Source organism: Tetrahymena thermophila, assembly GCF_000189635.1.
Source record: "Tetrahymena thermophila SB210 genomic scaffold scf_8254691, whole genome shotgun sequence".
In the NCBI taxonomy this organism is placed as follows: domain Eukaryota; phylum Ciliophora; class Oligohymenophorea; order Hymenostomatida; family Tetrahymenidae; genus Tetrahymena; species Tetrahymena thermophila.
Genome location: NW_002476457.1, coordinates 77798 through 99028, shown reverse-complemented (window position 1 = coordinate 99028; position 21231 = coordinate 77798). Strand labels below are relative to the sequence as shown.

The following is a 21231-nucleotide window of genomic DNA, read 5'->3' as shown; positions in this document are numbered from 1 at the left end:
ATTGATTTAATGCTACATAAATTTAACAAAATTATTTTTTTGCTGAGTTTTTAAATCATAAAAATGTTAAGTTTTATTGATTTGACATTTATTTTTTCATTGAAAAATTATTTGAATCTATATTAGGATATAAAATTCTTAACTTTAGATTATATAAAGATGACTTTATCTATCTATTCTCATACTTTAAAAAATTAATCTAAAAAAACATTGATCTAATTATAGTTGAGTCACTCTGAGTGACGAAAGATCAGTAAAGTTGCTTTAACATTTGCATATTAAAAAAAGAGTTTTTCCAGAATATTTATTATGAAATTACGTAAATTTAAATCACTAACCACTAAAAAATAGTTCAATGCTTAACAATCGTTTTCTGATAAACTTTTGGTAATAATTAAGGAATAATATTTAATTATTCTTTTTTACATCAAAAATCACTTAATATTTTATCACTATTTTTTATGGAATTTTTTGTATGAATTTTTTTATTACCAATTATTAATTAATAACAATATTGACATACCCTATGTAAATGTTACGTAATAGCAGATTGTCGTAATTTATAAGATTAATTAGTAATAAAGTAAATTTACAAATGACTGCCAATCCCTTAAAAAGCCACGAACGAAAGATAAAAAAAAAACAAGAAAATGACATTTAAACAATGAACAGCATTTGAAAAATTATATACATGAATTATTTGAAATTATTTTAATCAAATAATCCATATTTGTTTTATTTACCTTAAATAATTAAACTTATTTGATGAGTAGCATTTATAATAAATCCTTTATATCTAGTAAATATAAAAAATATTTTTTTTTACAATATAGTTTAATGATGTACTATCGAAGGGTACAAAATAAGTCAATATATTTTGAATTTTTATAACATTTTATTATTGTTTTTATACTTATGTTACATAAGATTTATATAAGTAATACATAAAATTTTAACTTACAACTAAAATTCAATTTTAATTAATCAGCGAGTGATTACATTGATTATAATTTATGAAGTTACTCATAAATATTCTTTATCACTTAATTAATGATTAAACCTTAACTTATTATAAAACATTTAAGATTTGCTAATCAACTTATAATAATAAGTGGCATTTTTTTTTTTGCAAAAAATTATCAATTTAAAAGCTAGTTCTAACTTATTTTATTATATTCCAAAATTTCTATTTTTAAGTGTGAAATTACTTTCATTTTGAACAAGACTTTATTTTTTTATCATTGTGAAATAATATTAATTAATTAAATAATTATATGAAAATAATATTCTCATAAAAATACTTCGTATAATTATAAAAGATTAAGTAAATATTTTGAAAAATTAAAATAATTATGTAGAAATAAACTAGGAATATGCCCTAAATATTATTAATGATTAAAATATTGTAGTATGATGATTAATTGTAAATTACAGAGACAAAGTCTTAAATTAATAATTAATACGTAATTTTAAATATACTTTTATTGTTTTTTGTTGTTTTGAAGTGTATCCTTTTTTTATAATAAACAGCTAATATATTAATTAAATTCAAAAAGGATTTAATCTTGTTAAATGTAAAGTCTAATTCGTAATTAGTAATACGCTAGCATGCTATAAATTGTGATGTCACCTTAATAATGAAAGATTACGTTTTTCAAACATTATAAACAATTTGTTAAATGTGCTCCTTAACTGAATTTTGCAGATATGAATTATTGTTTAGTCCTTACAAAATAAAAATTTACTATTTGCTTGTTACATGTAATACAAATAGATTTGAAAGATTAAGCATATTTTTTCTAATTTTTAGCATTACAATTTTTTTGATATTAGTTTAGATTTTTGTATATTTTATATAACAAACATATTTATTTTAATCTTAATCATTAAATAAATAATTTAAACATTATAAAAAAGTAAACTAGCTTATTTATAATATTCAATAAAATGATTTTTAACTATTTCTTTATTAATTTAGAGTCTTTATAAAATCTAAATATTTTAAAAAGTGCAAAAAGACTTTCAAAAAAAATATGGAAAGATTTAAAATGTTAGTGAATGACTCATTCTCAATGACGATTTAAGTTAGTAATTTGATAATGTTAACACCAGTGATTTTACTTTTATGAAATATTATAATAAGCAAACAAATTTCAATCTCTAACGCTAGATTTTGTGATATTTTTTTAAATAACAACATTCTGATGATAATATGATAATCAGTACCTAAAGAAATCAAATCGTGCGTAATCTTCATCTCTTTTTTTCTAGTTAAAAATTAATTATTATTTCATCAAATTCCATCTGATGAGGATTTAATTATTAACTATTTAATTAATTTCTCATACTCAATTACCACAAATCTTAAAAATTTAATTTAAAGATAAATCATAAGCTGTCGTCACTCTATACATATCATAATTGATTCGGACTTTAAACTAAAAAATCTATTTATATATTTATTGTAAAAGTAATCTGATTTTCTTTTAACTTAAGTTTTTTAAAAAATAAATATTTCATACAAGACTGTTTGTTAACTTTAAATAGTTGCAATTTTTACAACAATATTTAAAATAATTAAATAAAAAAAAAACAACTAAAAACAATAAACAGCCAACAACTAAAAAATGAAATTGTAATTGCTTCTATTGGTTTGCTTGTCATTTGCTGCCTGCTAATCATTTACTTATACTTAATCACTTGCTTAAGACTTAGCTGGTTTCTCTCTTGCTTCTTACTGTAATCCTAAATCTATAGAACAATGGAATTGTGGATGTGCTTGTGATAAAAACCCTTAAGGACTTCGAAATGTTACTATCTTATTTAACTCTACTCTATAAGCTAGTGGATATTTAGGCTACTCCACTCATCATGATGCAATTGTTGTTGTATTCAGAGGAACAGTACCTTGGTTAATCGAAAATTGGATTGCTGACTTAAACACCTTCAAGACTTAGTACCCACTCTGCCAAAACTGTTATGTCCATTAAGGCTTTTATAACCAGTTCAAATAATTGAAATCTCAGCTTGTTACTAGCTTTACTTCACTTCGTTAACTATATCCTAATGCAAAAGTAAATAACTAACTAATAAATCATTTTTTATCATTTAAATGTTTTGAAAAAACAATTATTTTATTTTCAATTATTAATTTAAATTGCCCATAAATATAAATTTTAAAAATAAATAATAATTTATTTATTAAAATTATTATTCTTATTAAAGATTCAAATTTTAAAATTTAATGATTATATTTACAATATCATATATCATCCATCATATAATCCTTATCTTTATCAATTAATTAAATTTTAATAATTAAAAAAAATAATTTAGGTATTTGTTACAGGACATTCTCTTGGTGCTGCAATGAGTGCTCACTCAATACCAGTAATTTACTAATTAAATGGAAATAAACCTATTGATGCTTTTTACAATTATGGTTGTCCTAGAGTAGGTGACTAAACTTATGCAAACTGGTTTAACAGTTAAAATTTTGCCTTAGAATATGGTAGAATTAATAATGCTGCTGATCCAGTTCCTCATTTACCTCCTCTTCTTTACCCATTTTCATTTTTCCACTACAACCATGAAATATTCTATCCTTCTTTTGTTCTTTTTGGAAACTAACATAACTAATGTTAAAACGCGGAAACAATATTTGGTGCAGATGGAGTAATAATAGCAGCTAATGTTCTAGACCATCTAACTTATTTTGGATGGGATTGGTCTGGTTCTATATTAACTTGCTAATGATGATCAAATAAAATAATTATTATTACATTAAATATTAATTGTATTATATATAATATATTGTACCCTTACTTCCTAATTTGACTATCTGATTGAAATGACTTTATTATTAAAAAAAAATATTTTATTAAATAATTCAATGATTGCTATTAAATATACGGTAATTACTGTAATTTAAATAAGCTCTCTTTTAAGGTTATATTATTTTAAAAAATAAAATTTATAGCTTAACACTGATTGCTTTAAAATTAATATTAAAAAATTTAAGGAAATTTGAAATAACTTTAATTGATTGCAGTTAAAATAAAAAGGCCATCAGTTCATTTTTAAGAAATTTGATATTTTACTTTAAATAATATTCTAAGTTGATTTATTGCGAAAAATTTTTTATTTATTTCTTCTGATAGAAATATTGATTTGCCATTTTACAGATGCATGCTAAAATTGATCAATTTTCTATAATCTAAATAATTAAGCTCTTTGGTTGTAAGCTAGAACTTGAATTCAATATTCATTTAGATGAATGTTAATTACTATTTAGTTGAAATAGTGATAGATAGGTAATTAAGGTTCTATTAATCAATATCATTTGATTGATAATCTTTCTGATTCATTAGTTATAAATGAGTCTTTTGATTTATTATCTGAGCAATTTGTGTTTGGTTTAATAAATTTACCAATAGTTTTTTTGAAACTATTTTAATTGATTAATTATTGATATTATTTTATTTATTGTAGCAGTTCATTCCTATTTGCTTTGATTACTAAATTAATGCTAATGAGGTTACTATTGATTGTTATAATTATTTTTTATCTAAAATATAAATTATTTTTTGAATACATTTTGAAATTTTTCTTCATTGGTGAGATTTGGTCAGTTATTGATAGTGGTTCTATAGTGATTGATGCTACATTTTTTTCCTTTTTTAATTTTTAATACCTTTGAAAGATACTTGGTCGAATTGCGTCTCAAGTTGTGAATATTCATTTCTGAAAGATGATTACTTGAGTAGCTCATTTAAACTCTTTCGTTAATAATATAGATAAATACCTTTATTTTTTAATAATATTTTTTAGAATAAAAATATTAAAAGTAGATTTTAATAAATAATATTACTAATTGTAAATCAATTAAAGAAATTGAATTTTTAAAAAATTTTTTTAATTTTAGATTTTCAAAAAAATAGGGGTAGTAAAAAAATAGAACTATTATTAAAAAAGATTTCCTATTGAAAAGAACACAGTAATTTAGTTATTAAATTCAACTAAATTTATAAAATCATTTGTGTAAATAATTAAATATTTTGATTTATATTTTAAATGTAGAATAAAAAATATTGATTAATTCTTGCTTGTATCAAATTACATTTATTATGATAAATTCTGACCAAAAATTTATATTCAAATTTTTAATAATTTTTACAATTCTTTCTATAGCAAGCAATATTACTAAATACGTACAAAAAAATGTCCTTTTAAAAATCTTTCTTCTTTAGTAATTAAAATATTAATAATAAATTATTTATTTAAATGGATGAACGGTAGGTATTTAGTGAATAAGTCTAAATAAATGTCATTACATTTTTATTTATTTCATACTTTCTTAAGTTATTCCTATAAATTAGATTATGCATTGTTTTATTTACCTTTTGAATAGGAATGAAGTTAAAATTAAAAAAAATTTTTAAACGTGATTTTATTGATGAATTACATTTACCAAAAATACAAAATTTTCATTGTTTCTCAAAATTAGACTTTCACAAAAACCATAAATCTTCTTACATATTCTGAATAATATTTTTGTCTAAATAGCTAAGTTACTAAAATACCAAAATAGATTTGCAGATTTGTCTTTGTGTAATATTTTTAATTAAGGATGAGAAAAAGGATTTTTATTTAAATTAAGAATTCTATTAGAAGTGATAATAAAATTATTAAAAGAAATATAAATAAAAAGATAATTTGAACTTCTGATTGAAATATAAACTATTTAAATTTAACTATTTTAGCTTATATTATAAATAAATGAATAAAAATATTTAATATTCCTTTAAATTATTATTTATTGTTCTTATTTCTTTAAGTTTTTCTCAATAATAAGTAAAATAATTTGAGGAGAATTAATGTTTATAAGAATAAATCCAAATAATAACAAAAAATTATAGTGAATACACTAAAAATGCTGAATATTTGATAGGCTCTTTTTTTCAAAAAATATTTACTGAATTAGAGTAAATACAAACAAAGTGCTTAGAAGCAAGTTGCTGGGTAGATGGAAAGGAGTAATGTGAGAAATCTACTTAATAGCCTTGCATAAAAAATAACGGCTTTTGGATGGCTGCTTGTAAACCTGGATACAAACCTTTGGGAAAAACTTCAAGTAGTCGATTTAAATTTTGCTTTATTTTAATGTATCAATAATTTATATTTTTAATTATCAAAATTAAGATTGCACTCAAAAATGTCCAAAAGGATTTATTGAACAAGAAGAATAATGTATCAAACCTAATTCTTATTCAAGAGGAGTAGGATATTCATGGATTCCTCAAGATGGGCCTTTTTCTGTGGTCTAAGTAATAAATAATTAATTGATGCATTTTTTTTAAATGAATGCTAGAAGAAAATTAATTAAATTTCAAAATTTTAATCTATCTTTTTTAATAGAGCTAACTGAGATGCAATAAGGAAAACCCAAACACAAGCTGCGAATAAGTATTATTTTATTCATTTTTTAATCCTTTTTAATGTATCATTAAATTGATAAAAGTGTGGATCTTTCTCTTTCCCAAAATGTAAAAAGAATTTCAAGGCTTCATCTTGCTGTAATTTTTTAATGATAAAATTTTCTGAAATTATATGCAAAATAATTAACATTAATTACTTTTTTTTGAAAATTAGTTATATGTGAACCAGTTTGCCCTGAAGGAACAGAAGATTCAATTAAAACTTGCACAAAAAATAATTACACAGCTTCAAGTTAATTCTTTAGTGGTACTTGTTTTGAAGAAATATGGGAAAGAAATCAAGTTGCTGTTGATAAAGAATAATGCTCAAATTTAGAATAATAATTATTAAATAAAGTTAGAGATATGAGTAGTGTGCTATAAATTACTAGCCAAAAATAAATTTATGAATAAATACAAAAGATAAAAGTGTATTTGATTAGCTGTAATTCTGATTTTTTAAATCTAAATTTAATTTTTTGAAATTTTGAGGCTTTATTTTTCAAATAAAATTAATCAGAAATGCTAAAAAAAATGTAATAATTAACTTTCTTCTAAAAATCTAGAAATAAATTAAATATTTTGATTAAAAAATATTCTATAAAAACATATTTAAATTATAACAAATAAATTCTAATCAATCAACTCTTTTAAAACTAAAATGCCTAAAAAAACTTTGTAAAATATCTAAACTAGAACTACAATTTAAAAATCAACACTTTAAAATTGCTATCTTTAAATATATCAAATCTTTTTAATTTATGTGGTCTCAATTTTCTGTTAATCTTTGTGTATATTTTCAATAATCTAATAAAAAATTATTTTACTAAAATAAAAGCTACACCCAAAGATTTTTAATATAGAAAAAAATTAATAACTTTATTTTTGTTGAAACACTTTTGATATATTTTAATTTTAAAAATCAAAAACATCACAAATTACATAGAATCAGTATTTTTCAAAACATAAGTTTATTTAACTTTGTATTAAGTTATTGCATAATAAGCATTGTTTAACTTTATCCCCTAAATATTTTTTTATTTTAAAATAACAATCAATTACTTTTATTTTATATATTCACCTATCTTCATTATGAAATTACTGATCTCAATATTTAGAATTTGTATTAAAATAAAACGAAAGCAAATTAATAAACTAAATTATTTATTTAATTTTTATTATTTTCAAAATTTTCAAAGTAAATAAAGTTAATACTCATCTCATTAGTGATTAAAAAAGTTTTAAAACTTATATTTTTTTTCATATTAATTGTATATATTGACAATCATTTTTAAAATTAATCATCTTTTTTTTAAACTAATTGTAAAATAATTTTTCTTTAAAAATATTATTTTAAAATTAATTATACTAAATAAATATAAGCTATTTAAAATAAATTCTAAAATAAACTACTTAAATTATTACTAGTATTAGAAAGTTATATTCTAAAATATAAAATCTATTTTGTTAAGTATTAGTGTATTATAGACGGATTCAATCTTTAACAAATCTCTAATTTTAAAATTTAATAAATATTCTTTAGAAAACACCCTTTTTGTTATGACTTAGGTAAGAATTAAGAATCAATATCACTATTTTTTTACATAATAAAATAACTTTTGTCATTAAAATTCATTTAATTAGCTAAATTCAAATTTTAAATTTCTAAAATTTATTATAAAATAATAAAAAAAAAATTATTTAATCTTAAAAAATACTAAAACCAATGAAGTAAGTTAGTTTATTATTTATTATTTATGAAACCTTTTAATTAAAAATTTATTTTAAAAAATATTAAAATAAAGAAATTTTTATAAACTTTCTGTTTGAATTTTTTCTTTAATTTAATATTTTTATAAATATAAATTAGTAAAACAAAGTTTTAGATGATAAATATTTTAGACTGAAAAAAAGGTTAATTAATTAATTCAATTTTTTTGCAATTTCTTTATAATTATTACTATTTTTTAAATTTAATTATAAAAAGAAAAAAAAGATTATCACTAATTTTTATAATTAATTACTCAAAATATTATAAAAATTTAATTTTTTATAAACCTTCTAAATAAAAATTGTTATCTGAATTATTAATAACAATTTTGATCATAGTAGAAAAAAATAAATTAAAATTAAATTATTTCATTGTTTTTTAAAAAAGAATAAAAAATAATTCCAATATCATATTTCTTAGAAAATTAAACATTCTTTTTTCAAAAGAATTTTTTAAAAAAAAAAGCTCCGAGACCGGGAATTGAACCCGGGTCTCCTGCGTGACAGGCAGGAATACTAACCACTATACTATCTCGGATTTCATGAAATATTTAATTAAATAATTAATATTCTTTAACAATTGAAAGTTGAATTTTATTTCTATTTATCTATTTTTAAATTTTAAAAGAAAAATAAAATAAAAGGATATTTAAGATTAACTCAATAAATTTAGTCAGATATTATAAAATAAATATTTTTGTTGAAAGGATTAAAAACAAACAAGCCATTTTGTATTATTTGGATTAAAAATAATTTACTAGTAATAGGAGAATGTAATTAGTTAGTTAATCATAGAAAAATGAAAGCATAATAAACTAATCTATTTATGTGTGATAATAGAATGAACCAATTTTAAATCTAATTTCAATTCAATATATTTAATTTGTAATAATAAGTTGTAATGAAACCAAAAATAGGTATTAATTTTAGTTTTTCAAATTTTATACGAAAAGCATTTTTAAAGTATTAAATATATCTCGTCATATAGTCTGAATAACTAATATAAAATCTGTAATAATAAAGTAATTAAAAGCTATACATACTCTAAGATAATACTAACTTATCTTATATCAGATATCTTTTTCAGAGTATCATTCTATTTGATGCAATATTATAAATATACATAATTTAATGAAATAAATGAACGTATAATAGAATTTTAAGATAAATAATTTATTATATTTTTTACTGAATATATATATTGATGAAAATTACACATTTTATTTTTAATAAATAATGTAGTTTAAGTTAATTAAGTATTATTTAAATGATGCTATATACAAAATATGATGATTATTCTTAATAAAATTGAAAATAGTGAGAAATCTTTAAAAATCTATGTATTTTTAATTTAATTTGTGCTTTCCTGATAAATGCCTTTTAATATAAATTCCTAATTATCTTTTGATAATGACGTAAATGATGATATATACCAACTCAATGCTTTTTAGGTTTTTAATTAATTGTTTAATTTAGGTCTTATCAAATCTAATTATAACCCACCTTAACTTAAATAACTAACTAATTAAGCAAGGTAAGTAGTTATGCATATATGAATGTATGAGTGAATATACCTATCTAATTCCTTGAATCAATCTGACATATCAAAGTTATAAAAATTGATTTAGTTATCTCATTAAGCAGGTTAGAGCTTAGATTCTAAATTAAAAGCTTTTAGCAACTTATCTTGCTAATGTTTTGCAGCTAAATAGCCTTATACAAATTATTTATCAGCATTTTATTCATCCCAAAGCCAGTAATCTGTAGGGAATACAAGATTATAGTCCTCAGCTATATCTATAGTAGTTAAGTGATTTGGGAAGTCTCTTACGATAGGGTAAGAGCGGAATGGCTTGGGGAGAACGTTTAAGAAAATGCATTCTGAATCTTTATTTCTAAAAGGTATACCCATAGTGACTCCTCCGTCTATTGCTTTTTTGCCCTAGTATTCATTAGAGAAGCTAAATGAAGTCACAAAAGGGATTGTACATGAGCAAGTAATTGCTTCTGCAAATTGTTACTCATTGATGAATTTATCGACCAAGTGTTTTTTATATCCAATAAATCCACTTCTTAATGAAATATAGCAGTGGAAAGCTTCATCCAAAGGAACACCACACTCTAAAGCGATTCTGTAAGAAGAGGCAGCTAATTCTGATAGCAAAGAAGTAGTCTGCCAAAATCCAAAAGTAGAATTACTTACAACATTAAGCAGCTTGCGGATGCATTTTTCGAACCAGTATTTCATGTCATGTTTGCTATAAAGAGAAAATACGAAAAATCCAGCAACACAAGCTCCTGCCGAAACACCACCTACTCTGTACTCTTTTAAAACTTCTAGTGGAATTATCTCTGACAATCCATGCATATATCCTGCTTAAAAGCTTATAGCTCCAGCACCACCGCTTAGGAGAATTTCTTTTTTTTGATTTACCTTAACCTTAAGTGGTTCAGGGTGATCTAAAGAAGGAATCTCTTCATATTTAAAATTGTTTTCATTAATATTAACAACTGGGATAGTAGTAGTAGAATCAGTATTCGAATTTTATGTATCCATTTGAATTAATTTATAGGTTTGAGCTCTCAGGTATTAAATAATAGTTCAAAGATCGATTTAAATATGATAAAGAAGAATAAGAATTGAAATTTGTTAAAAATTTTTGAGCTGAGTATGTCGAAGTAGTTATTTTTTTGAATATTTACAGTTTAGTAATCAAAAGATATTTTCTATTTTTAATTTTTTTATTTACTTTCTTTAAATTAATTTATTGGTTTTGAATGCAAATAACTTTTAATAAAAGATTTGAATACTAAATTTACTCTAATCATTATTCATATTACCAGAATTAATTACATAATCCACATATCAAACTACAATCTCATTTATTTATTCTTCTCGAATATTAATCCAATATAAAAGAAATGCTCTTAATAAATAAAAAGCAAAAAATGCGTCACTATGCATCATTCATAATTAAACTAAAATTTAAGTGTTATTTTTCTAAATTAAAAAAATTTAACTCCTAATTATTTTTACTGTCACCTTCATTATTAACAATTGCATTTATTCTTTTACACATTTTAATTATCAGACAAACATCCATTATTTTTATTGTAACTCAAATTAATCAGATCTCTATTTAAAATATTCTGTGCATCTATATATCTATAAATATCTTTTCCTCCATTCTAGGCTTACACAATATAAAAATTAAATCTCAAAATTAATTTTTTCTTACATCTAAAGTTTAATTTAAAACATTTAATCTAATATAAATTCTTCAAATATTGTTTAGAATAAAAAAGTTTTTTTATTAAAACTGAAAATAATTAAATATGATCATCTGTAATTATTTAACTTTGTTAACAATTTTTTATAAAATGTTTTAGATAAGTTATTTACTCTAAACTTTACTTTATTTATTTTTAAACAAAGTAATTTATTTTATGAAAATTAAATGATCAAACAAATATAAGCCTATCATTATTTTTTAAAGTATTATAGAATTATACCAGAAAAATACTCAAATCCATAAGAAATAAAAAGTTAAATTAGTAAATTGATATACTAGTAATTTATTTTTATAATAAAATTAAAATGGATATTTTTAAAAAATAATAATTGTTTTTTAGCATTTCTTCTATTGAAGATGTTTTATAATTTTTTTTAAGATGATAAAATGATAAATTGAGTTTTATTATGTTATAAAAATCTAGAAATTAAAATAATTTAAATTGGAGAAAAAATAAACATTTTATATGAAATGAAATAAACTCTTTTTTTTTGAATTATAATAAAAAATAGGTATCTAAAATTGAAATAACGTATTTTTTATTAATTTTCAATAATCAATAGCAATACAATTTTACATATATCAATAAATTGCATTATTAAATTTGAAATCCTTTTTAAAAAAACATGATTTAATTTTAAAGGAATTGCAAAAAAGTTTTTAAAAGAATTTAGAATTAATTTATTTTTTTCAAATTTAAAATAAAATATTTTTTTTAATTTAAACATGTTTATCAAAAACACTTTATACTCAAATATATCTATATTCTAACAATTTTATAAAATCCATAGCTCAATAGAAATAATTTCTAAATTTATTTAGTTAATATCTTCTAAATTTTAAACTAATCATATAAATATAATATTAAATATATAATATCAAAAAAGCAAAAATATATTTTATTTATATATTATACAAATTTTTAATACTTTTTCTTTTTCTGTTTTATTTAACTTTAAGTGTGTTTATATTATTCACAAATTTTGTTTTAAACTATATAATTAAGCATTTTTAGGCATTTTGATCAAATAAAAAAATAAGTTTTCTATTGCAAATTTTTTTTTTATTGAATTCTAATATAAATATGTATTGTAAATTCTTATTAAAAAAAGATTAGCTTTTCTTTTAGTATTCCTGAATTATCAAAAAATAGATTTATTTTAATAATAAATTATTTCCAAAAATTAAAATGGTAATAAACAAGTATAATAAGTATATTAATAACATTAATAATATTAATAAATAAAACGAAATGAGATTCTTTATTGATTTACTTAAATATTAAAAAATTTAAAAATTAATCATATCATTGCTGATAATACTTTTTTTAAATTTAATTTTTATAAAATAAAATTAAAAAATAAATATTTTTAATCACATAAATATTAACTACAAAAATCAAAAAAATAAATTTTATAGTTGAATATTTAGATTAGTGAACATGAAAAAACAAAAAGATTATTTGAAAATTCAAATTTTTATGGAATAAAATCATGTCAAATACTATTGGTTTTTATTTTAATTAAAGATTCTTATCATAGTAAAAGTATCTATTTTGAAATTGGCTTTTAATGTTTGAAAATTAAAAATAATGGACAAAATTTATTTTTGTAAAATAAATTATAATAATTCTTTAATTGGTTAAAAATTATTAATTTATTTTCATAATAAAGAGTGTTAAATATAATTATTAATGAAATTGACATAAGGATTTTACTCAATAAAAAATTTATTAACAGATAGTATTAAAAAAAATAAACGAATTAATAATTATAGGTGTTTGCGCAATAGATAGTATATAAATTGAAGCTATAAAATCCAGAAAAAAAGACTTATTGCCAAATATAATTAAGATATTGTAAGATGAATAAAGATTACTAAATATTAGGGTTTATTAATTTATTAATAATAAAAAGTAAAGTAAAAAACAATAAATATAAATATTTTAGAGAGCTTATATATAGAAGAAAGCAAGAAAGCAAACATATAAAAATAATAGCCATTAAAATATATTAGATACAAAAAAAAACTTATTAAATAGATTAATTAAGCACAAATGAGTAATAGTTTTAATGGATGTCTGGATAATATTACAGTCTAATTAGAAGAGTTTTCTTTCTTTGTTAAATTAAGAAACCATCCGAAATACCTTCATTTTTTAAGCCAAGTAGCAAAATGCATAAGAGAAAAACATTACTAGCAGGATTATTAATTAATTGAATAGGGAGAGCAGTGTGATTAAATATTCTTTATAATTGAAGGTAATGTCATAATATAATCTGAGTACAAAATATTAAGGCCATTGTCAACTTCTTAAAGTCAATAAACTTTTAAGAATGCTAATATTTCTACCATCACTCAATAAATAAATAAAAGCAGATATCAAACAATTAAAAAAGTTAAACTAGCAAGTAAGTATGATGTGGTTAATGAAGAGAATGCCTTAATTTCAAGACTTTAATCAAGAGATAATGCTATTTGTTAAACACCCTGTAGAGTATTTGAGTTGAATTTTTCGGATTTCCAAAGGATTTTTAGCAGCTAAGTAAATGAAATCAGACACAGAATGAGTCTTTTCAGCAAATACTTTAACTTAGATGAAATCGAATAATCATCAGTTTTATCTTTTTGTTAGGCATGCAAAGAATAGCAATATATAAATGGAGAAAAGCTCTACAAGGTAAATGAGAAATCGTTAGGGTTTTATTTTGTAAAATAAGGAACGATTGAAATTTCCTTAAATATTAGTTCTTAAAATCAATCTAAAAGCTAATAAGTAATAGTAGACCTTGTAAGTAGCAGCGAATTTTTTGGAATAGAAGATATCTGCGTATCTAATATGTATAGAACTTATGATGCCACTGTTCAAAGTGAAAAGGCGAAAATTCTATTTATTCCTACTTAGTATTTCGATTAAGAAAGAAGTTTTGTAAATAATGAAATTGGAAAAATGGATATTTATAAGATTTTGATGAAATTAAGTAAAGAAAAATCAAGGAAATATTTATAAACAATAGAGAAGTATAAAGAGCAATTCCTTACATAAAATGTGAGCTAAAAACTTGTTTAAAGAGATAAATCAGCATCTCAAAGAGTCAGCATTTAAGAGATCCTAAATACTGAAAGCAAGGCGAACTTGAAATACAGAAATTCTCTATTAGAATAACCATAAACACATTACTAAGCAGCAAATGATATGATTATGAATCCGTCTTTTCCTTTTGTGCTTCCTCCAAGGCCAAATAACAATAATAATTCCAACAATAATATTAATTTAAATAAATCTTTAAATGGAAATACAAAATCTTCAACAAGTATTTCTTCTGTACTCAAATTAAAAATCAGAAACTCCTCTTAAAGCACATTAAGATCAAGTATACATTAATATATTGAGAATGAAAATAAAAGAAACAGAGCAGAAAGCTGGATATCAAATCAGGTAGATGAATAAGATAATGTTTAGACTGTAAACACTTTACAAAATGATATAAAGCTTTAAATAGGAAACGAGTAGCTTCCAATACATTCAAACAGAGGAGTAGCTTAAACAGGTTCATTAAGTGGAAACTATAAAGTTCTATTTAAAAAATATCTAGAAAATAAATAAAACAAAGCATCTAATTAGTATCCTAGTACTCTTAATGCAACAAGTTAGTCTAAAGAAAAGTAGTTTTAAATTCTAAATGATCTAGATTAGAAAATTCCACTTCTAAAATGCTAAGCAGATGAAAGATGCTTTATGATATCAACTTACAATAATAACATTAAGTCTCTGACTAAAAGTCATTATGAAAAGCAAGAACTAGAATATGGAGGAACTTTATTTAATAATTTAATGGTTTCTAATTTTATGAAATGTCCTTTGAACGAGACTTCAAACACTCATCAATTTAGTGAAACCTAAAAATTTTTCGAAAAGCAAAATCCTTTCAAGGTTGGTAATAAAATTAGAGTAACTATGGCATCATTTAAATCAAATAAAACACTAAAACAAAAAGAGAATTTTAATCCAACTTTGAATTAGGATCAAAATTTATAGAATATTAATACTCAACAAATAAATGAAGACTCATTTTTTAAAATGTAAACTAGTGAAGAGAATTCTCCCTTAAAGAAAAAATATTCTTTTAGTAAAAGAGATACCATGACTGAAAAAAGAAAATCATTATACTAATAAAACTCTTTTTCTGATTAAAAAAATAGAGGATCATTTACAGATAATTCCTTCATCATGATAGACAAATCTGGTACATCCGAAAACAAAAAAAGCATTTAAAAACAAAATCCAAAAAGGAGAAGCATAACTCCTTTAAAATAAGCTTAAATATAATTACAACCCTTAAACTGCTTAAAATAATAATAAATAAATTATAAACAAACTCAAACAAAGATATAAATTGAAAATAAAAAATAGACTTAAACAAAGAAAGATAAAGATAGCAATTCTGACCTATCTCTTGAAGAGTACACTGAATCATCATAAAATACCAGTAAAACTTCTCTCTCTGACGATTCTAGTTAGATTATAAGCTATTCTTGATAGGGAAATTTAACGAAATAATTATATTATTTGAAAATCACATTAAAATATTATTGCTTAGATGATATTTTTGCTATTATAAATATAAAATCTGATTATATTTTAATAAAAAATTTAGAAAAGTAGATTAATAAAAATATACTATTACTTGTAAATAAAATGCATTTCATTTAAAAATTTAATAAATAGATTTGCAATTAATAAACTTAAATCAATAAAAATGTGTATAAGAAATATTTATAATAAATTATGTTTAAAATTTATGTAAAATAGATTAAAAATAAAAAAAATATTAATAAATTTATTTAGTTTATTTTCTAAAATTAATTATTATTTATATTTTAATAGAAATTTAATTAAATATTTGTAACTTTAAAAATATCATCACCCTACCAAATAGTACAATTTATATTTATTATATAAGGAAAAATTAGATTTTTTTAAATAATTTACATTTTTCTTCTTAAACCGATGAAATTGAATTAAATTAAAAAGTTCTATATTCAATTAAATATAATTAAAAATTGTTTTTATTTATGTAAAAATTTTTTGACAAATGATTATGTATATGTGGTTAAGTGTGCCAACAAATATTTTAATTTACATTCGAATGAAACAAATATTTTGTGAATATTAAATTTTTTTTAGTTATAGTAAGTATAAGTATAAACTATTTGTGTGGATTTTAATATATTGAGGTTTTTTTACAAAATTATTGTAAATGAATTTGCAGTTTATATCCTTTAATTTTAGTATAGCATTCATTCTTTTTGAGATAATTTATGGAATGTTTAATATATCATCGATGTAAAAGATAAAAATCAATATAAAATTCTATTACAAATATACAGTTCTTTGATGCCAATATAAAGTTTTAATTAATTAGGTAAATTAGTAGTGCTGTTTATTAAAAGAGTAGCATAAACAAAATCTGGTCAATAATGGAAAATATCATAAAAATTTTAAAGTAAAAAAAGTTACTAAATATAAAACTAAAAGATAGCGATCAGAAGATTTACAATCAGCAGGTCAAATAATGCTTAAAGCAGTTTCCTTTGATATAGAATTACCTTAAAGATGTAGTTAAAGCGGAATTATTTTTAGATGATATAGTAGAGTAATTTGATTATCAGTAGTTTAAAGAAGGAGATATTATTTATAAATAAAATGATTTCATCACTGATAGCAATTATATTTATTTTATTATTTAAGGAAGAGTTTCATATTTTGAAGCTAAGCCTCCTTAAATTGTTAAATCTCAGATAAAAATGTATCAAGAACTCTAAAAGCTTAGAAAACAAATAGCTTAATTAGGTAAGAATCAAGATTATCAATCAACTAAGAAGTATTTAGACTAGATTATCAATTTAGAAAACATTCTATAAGTAAAGCAGTAGGAGGAATTGTTTGAAATATGTAGCAGATATCAATCTTTGTAGGAGTATTTTTATAGCGATTGGAAGTCAAGATAGTGTAAATTTGTTAAGAAAGATGATGTTGTGTAAGAATACACAATCGGTGAATCAGATATATTTGCTAACAAAAGATCAAATACCTGTCTTGTTTTAAGCTCAGTTCTTCACACACTTAAAATTGATTTAAAGCTTTTCAACGAGAAATTCTTTTAGAAAATATTTTAGATACAGTTTTTGTCAAATGTATTGAAAGAATAACTGCATTTATTTGAATAAAATTAGTTTTAGATACAAAAAATAGCTGAGCAGTTTGTTCTTTAATATTTTTCAAATAACATATATGTCTGTAATGAAGATTCAAAAGGTATTTACGTTTTATTATTTGGGATTGTTTCATAAATGAATGGAACTCAAGAAATTCAAAGCATAAAAGAAGGTGAAATATTTGGATTAGATGATTTATTTGCTGAAAAGAGAAGAAGCACTTGCTTAGTGAGAAATGAAGAAAAAGCTAAGATCTATTTTTTGAGAAAGGATCTTGTACTTGAAAATAAATGGCTTGTCGATAGCATTACAAAAGTAAACTCCTAAAAAGTATTAGGAAATTAATTAACTCTCAGCAATCAAGATATTAGTTGCAAAAAAAAGGAGCAATATTTTGATAGAAGATTTAGAATTACTGAAGAAAAATTAAATGGTAATTTAAATTTTACTACACAAAATTAAAATTTAGGTAGTAATAAAATCCATTAAAGACAAAAACATCTTCATCATTAATTAGAGTCAGCAGAAGAAATAATTAATAACTCAAAAAAGATTCTTGAAAAATAATAGCAACCTTATATTAAGACTTTTTAAGAATAGAAATATCTGCAATACATCTTGAATTAGTAAAAAAAGATAAATAACAGGATACCTTCTTTATATCCAGGTAGTAATGAAGACAGCAGCAAGTAATTCAGTGTATTTAAGAAGTCAAATACAAAATAAATTGGATCCTGTTCTTCATTAGATTAAACAAGCAAAAATATACACCATAAATAAGGCTTATCAAATCAGAATGAAATTTCGCAAATACAACAAAAGAATTCTACTAACTTAATTGAGTCTTTAAAGATTTACTTTAATAATAAAAGAGCCACTCAGCAAGAATAAGAAAGAGAGATTAGCAATAGTATTCCTTAACTTAATTTAAGAAATAATTTAGTACAACCTTAAGTCTACCCATTAAGCGATGATAAACGACAAATAATCAAATGGAATTCAAGATTGAGCTTTAAAAAATTAGAGTCTTAACAAATATCGCCATAAAACTCTCAAGCAATTTAAGCTTGCACTTTTAACTTTTAAGAAGAGTTAAAAAATAGCAAAAAAATATCTTCTAAAAAAATCTTCCATCCTATTCACTCATTAGCGATTTCATAAGTTGAAAGTAATCATACAAACAAGAAATAGTTATTTAACCTAGATTAATACTTGAGTTTTATGAAGGAACAAAATGAAATTTCTAAGTAACAAGTTTTGTTTTTAAGTGATTTAGGAAGAACTCCAACAAAAAAGAAATCTTTTATTATGTAAGATAACTTAGTTGTTAGTTTGAGATAGAATGAAGACTAAGATGGATATTTGTAGTTTGAGGAGGATGAAAGCCAATCATAAATAACAAAAAATTAGAGTGCTTTTTATGCGACAATTAAAAACAATGATAGTACTGTTTTCATAAAATAATAAACCAAAAAAAGTTTGAGCTTAGATAAAAATAAAGATAGAAGATCAAGTAGCTAAAATAAAAATAAAGTAACTATTGCTAGCTTTATTAACAGTCACAGCAAATCTCTCAAAAAATTAGATATATTTGATAAAAATCAAACAACTACCAATAACGAAGAAGAATCTGAAGAAAACTAATAAACCTCATTATTCTAGCCATCCAGTTTATTTTAAAATTAGTAATAAGAGAACAATTAAACTGATTAGGAATTATAAATAAGATAATAGCAGTAATCAAACTTAAGCAATCTTAATCATGAAAGAAAATAAAATTTAAGCTTAAATAAATTCAATAGGACTAGCTATATCTAAAATATATTCCCTGATAGAAGAGACTCAGTATCTAGTTAAAATGCGTCTTGTTATGATCTAACTACTAGAAATAGTGAAAATTCTTCCCCAATTAACAGCACATTTGTAAAAAATCGCAATTCACAAATTGTTTTTAAGAGTAAATTTTAAATTTCTTAATAAGAATAAAAACTTGCATTCAGTAAGTCAACTGTAAATTTAAATAAAGATAACTAAACGTCGTTACAAAACTCAGATACTTTTTTCGATAAGTGTAACACTGAAAGCGTAAGTAGCACTAGAACATAGCCAAAAAGTTCCACTTTAATTTAATAATAATAAGGAGGAGGAGTAAATAACTCCTAAATTTTTAAAAAGAAAAATAGCCTTAGTGATATTAATGAGAAATTAGTTATTTAACTACAACATAAAATTACAGAATATAGTGACAAAAGTTTTTTATAATCTCTAAACTAGCTTAAAGAGCAAAAAAAATAAATCAACGCTGCTATATAATCTGAATTTCCTAATTTGAATAAGCTCTCATTAAGTAACATCAATAAAAACAAATTAAATATTATGGGTTAGCTTAGCAACCAACAAAATTAACTCCAAAATAAGGAATTTTAAGAAAGGTTAAAGCTTAATAACAATTTATTTGAAAATAAAATTTTGAGCAATTTGCTACAAAAATCAAACAATCAAATATGAAAAGAATTTAATTGTCAAATACTCAAAAATAAAAATAATTTTAATTAAAAACCTTATTACCATAATTTAATCTGAGATATCGGCTTTTTGAATAAATTGTTTTAAAATCATAACAACTTCTAGTTCAAATATTCAAATTTTATCAACTAAAACGATTAAAAATAATCTAAAACAAAAATTAAAACAATTTATTTACATATTTTTAAAAATATTGATCAAGTATATATTAAAGATAAAATAACTTATTTATATTTCAAAAATTATTAATTATTTATTTGTTCTAAATAATAAGCACAAAAAAAATAATTTAATTCTAAAAAACTAACAAAATTGAATATCATCTTAAGTTTAAATAAAATAAAACTCTCCAAATTTATTTGTAATTTTAATTATTCATTTAATTATATATAAATTTATTTTTACAGGCTTCATATTTGATATTGAAATAGATTGTAATACATATATTAAAAGTAGTTGAAGTAAAAAACTTTTTTAAAATTTAAATAATTAATTAATTTTACCATAAAATTCAATATAAATAATGTTATGTACTAATTATCAGCTGATTTGCTTTCTAACACTAATTTAAATTTTAAAATGAGTAAATAATTTAATAATTCTTTGCATATATATTCACAATTTAATAACTAATGTCTCTATATTCTTAAATAGCCATATTACTTTTTAAAAATCAAATATAAATCTAACTTACAGTTATATAAAGCTAACTGAAATATTTTATTATTAAATTGTAAATATTTTTAAAAATAGGATTAAAAATATCAAGTAAGGTATTATTAAATATATTAAATTTATACTTATTAATTAAAATTTAATGTTACATATTTAAATGAGCTTTAAATATTTAATTTAATACATAATGATATATAAATAATAATTATGATTATGAAACAACAATTATTTTTTTTTTTTTTAATTTTTGTTAAGAAATACCTTTAAAAAAA

At 21.2% G+C, this 21231-nt stretch overlaps 5 protein-coding genes across 5 annotated transcripts; 4 read left to right on the top strand and 1 right to left on the bottom strand. All coding sequences in view use genetic code 6, as the record gives it.

Annotated features, from left to right (window-relative positions):
* Positions 1-2627: 2627 nt before the first annotated feature.
* TTHERM_00320120 (lipase family protein) lies at positions 2628-3756 on the top strand (the record flags this gene model as incomplete). The annotated part of the gene is made up of 2 exons (XM_001012912.1): positions 2628-3074; positions 3337-3756. The coding sequence occupies 2 exons, from the start codon at positions 2628-2630 to the stop codon at positions 3754-3756; spliced, it is 867 nt and encodes a 288-aa protein (XP_001012912.1).
* A 2331-nt stretch (positions 3757-6087) lies between these two features.
* Positions 6088-6846, top strand: TTHERM_00320110 (hypothetical protein; the record flags this gene model as incomplete). Its single annotated transcript, XM_001012911.2, has 4 exons — positions 6088-6133; positions 6202-6326; positions 6418-6465; positions 6652-6846. The coding sequence occupies 4 exons, from the start codon at positions 6088-6090 to the stop codon at positions 6844-6846; spliced, it is 414 nt and encodes a 137-aa protein (XP_001012911.2).
* Positions 6847-9879: 3033 nt separating this feature from the next.
* On the bottom strand, positions 9880-10803 carry TTHERM_00320090 (patatin family phospholipase; the record flags this gene model as incomplete). Its single annotated transcript, XM_001012910.3, has 1 exon — positions 9880-10803. One exon carries the CDS (start codon positions 10801-10803, stop codon positions 9880-9882), a length of 924 nt encoding a protein of 307 aa, XP_001012910.1.
* A 2792-nt stretch (positions 10804-13595) lies between these two features.
* TTHERM_00320070 (cyclic nucleotide-binding domain protein) lies at positions 13596-16079 on the top strand (the record flags this gene model as incomplete). The annotated part of the gene is made up of 1 exon (XM_001012908.1): positions 13596-16079. One exon carries the CDS (start codon positions 13596-13598, stop codon positions 16077-16079), a length of 2484 nt encoding a protein of 827 aa, XP_001012908.1.
* A 941-nt stretch (positions 16080-17020) lies between these two features.
* TTHERM_00320060 (hypothetical protein) lies at positions 17021-20266 on the top strand (the record flags this gene model as incomplete). The annotated part of the gene is made up of 1 exon (XM_001012907.1): positions 17021-20266. One exon carries the CDS (start codon positions 17021-17023, stop codon positions 20264-20266), a length of 3246 nt encoding a protein of 1081 aa, XP_001012907.1.
* Positions 20267-21231: the final 965 nt, after the last annotated feature.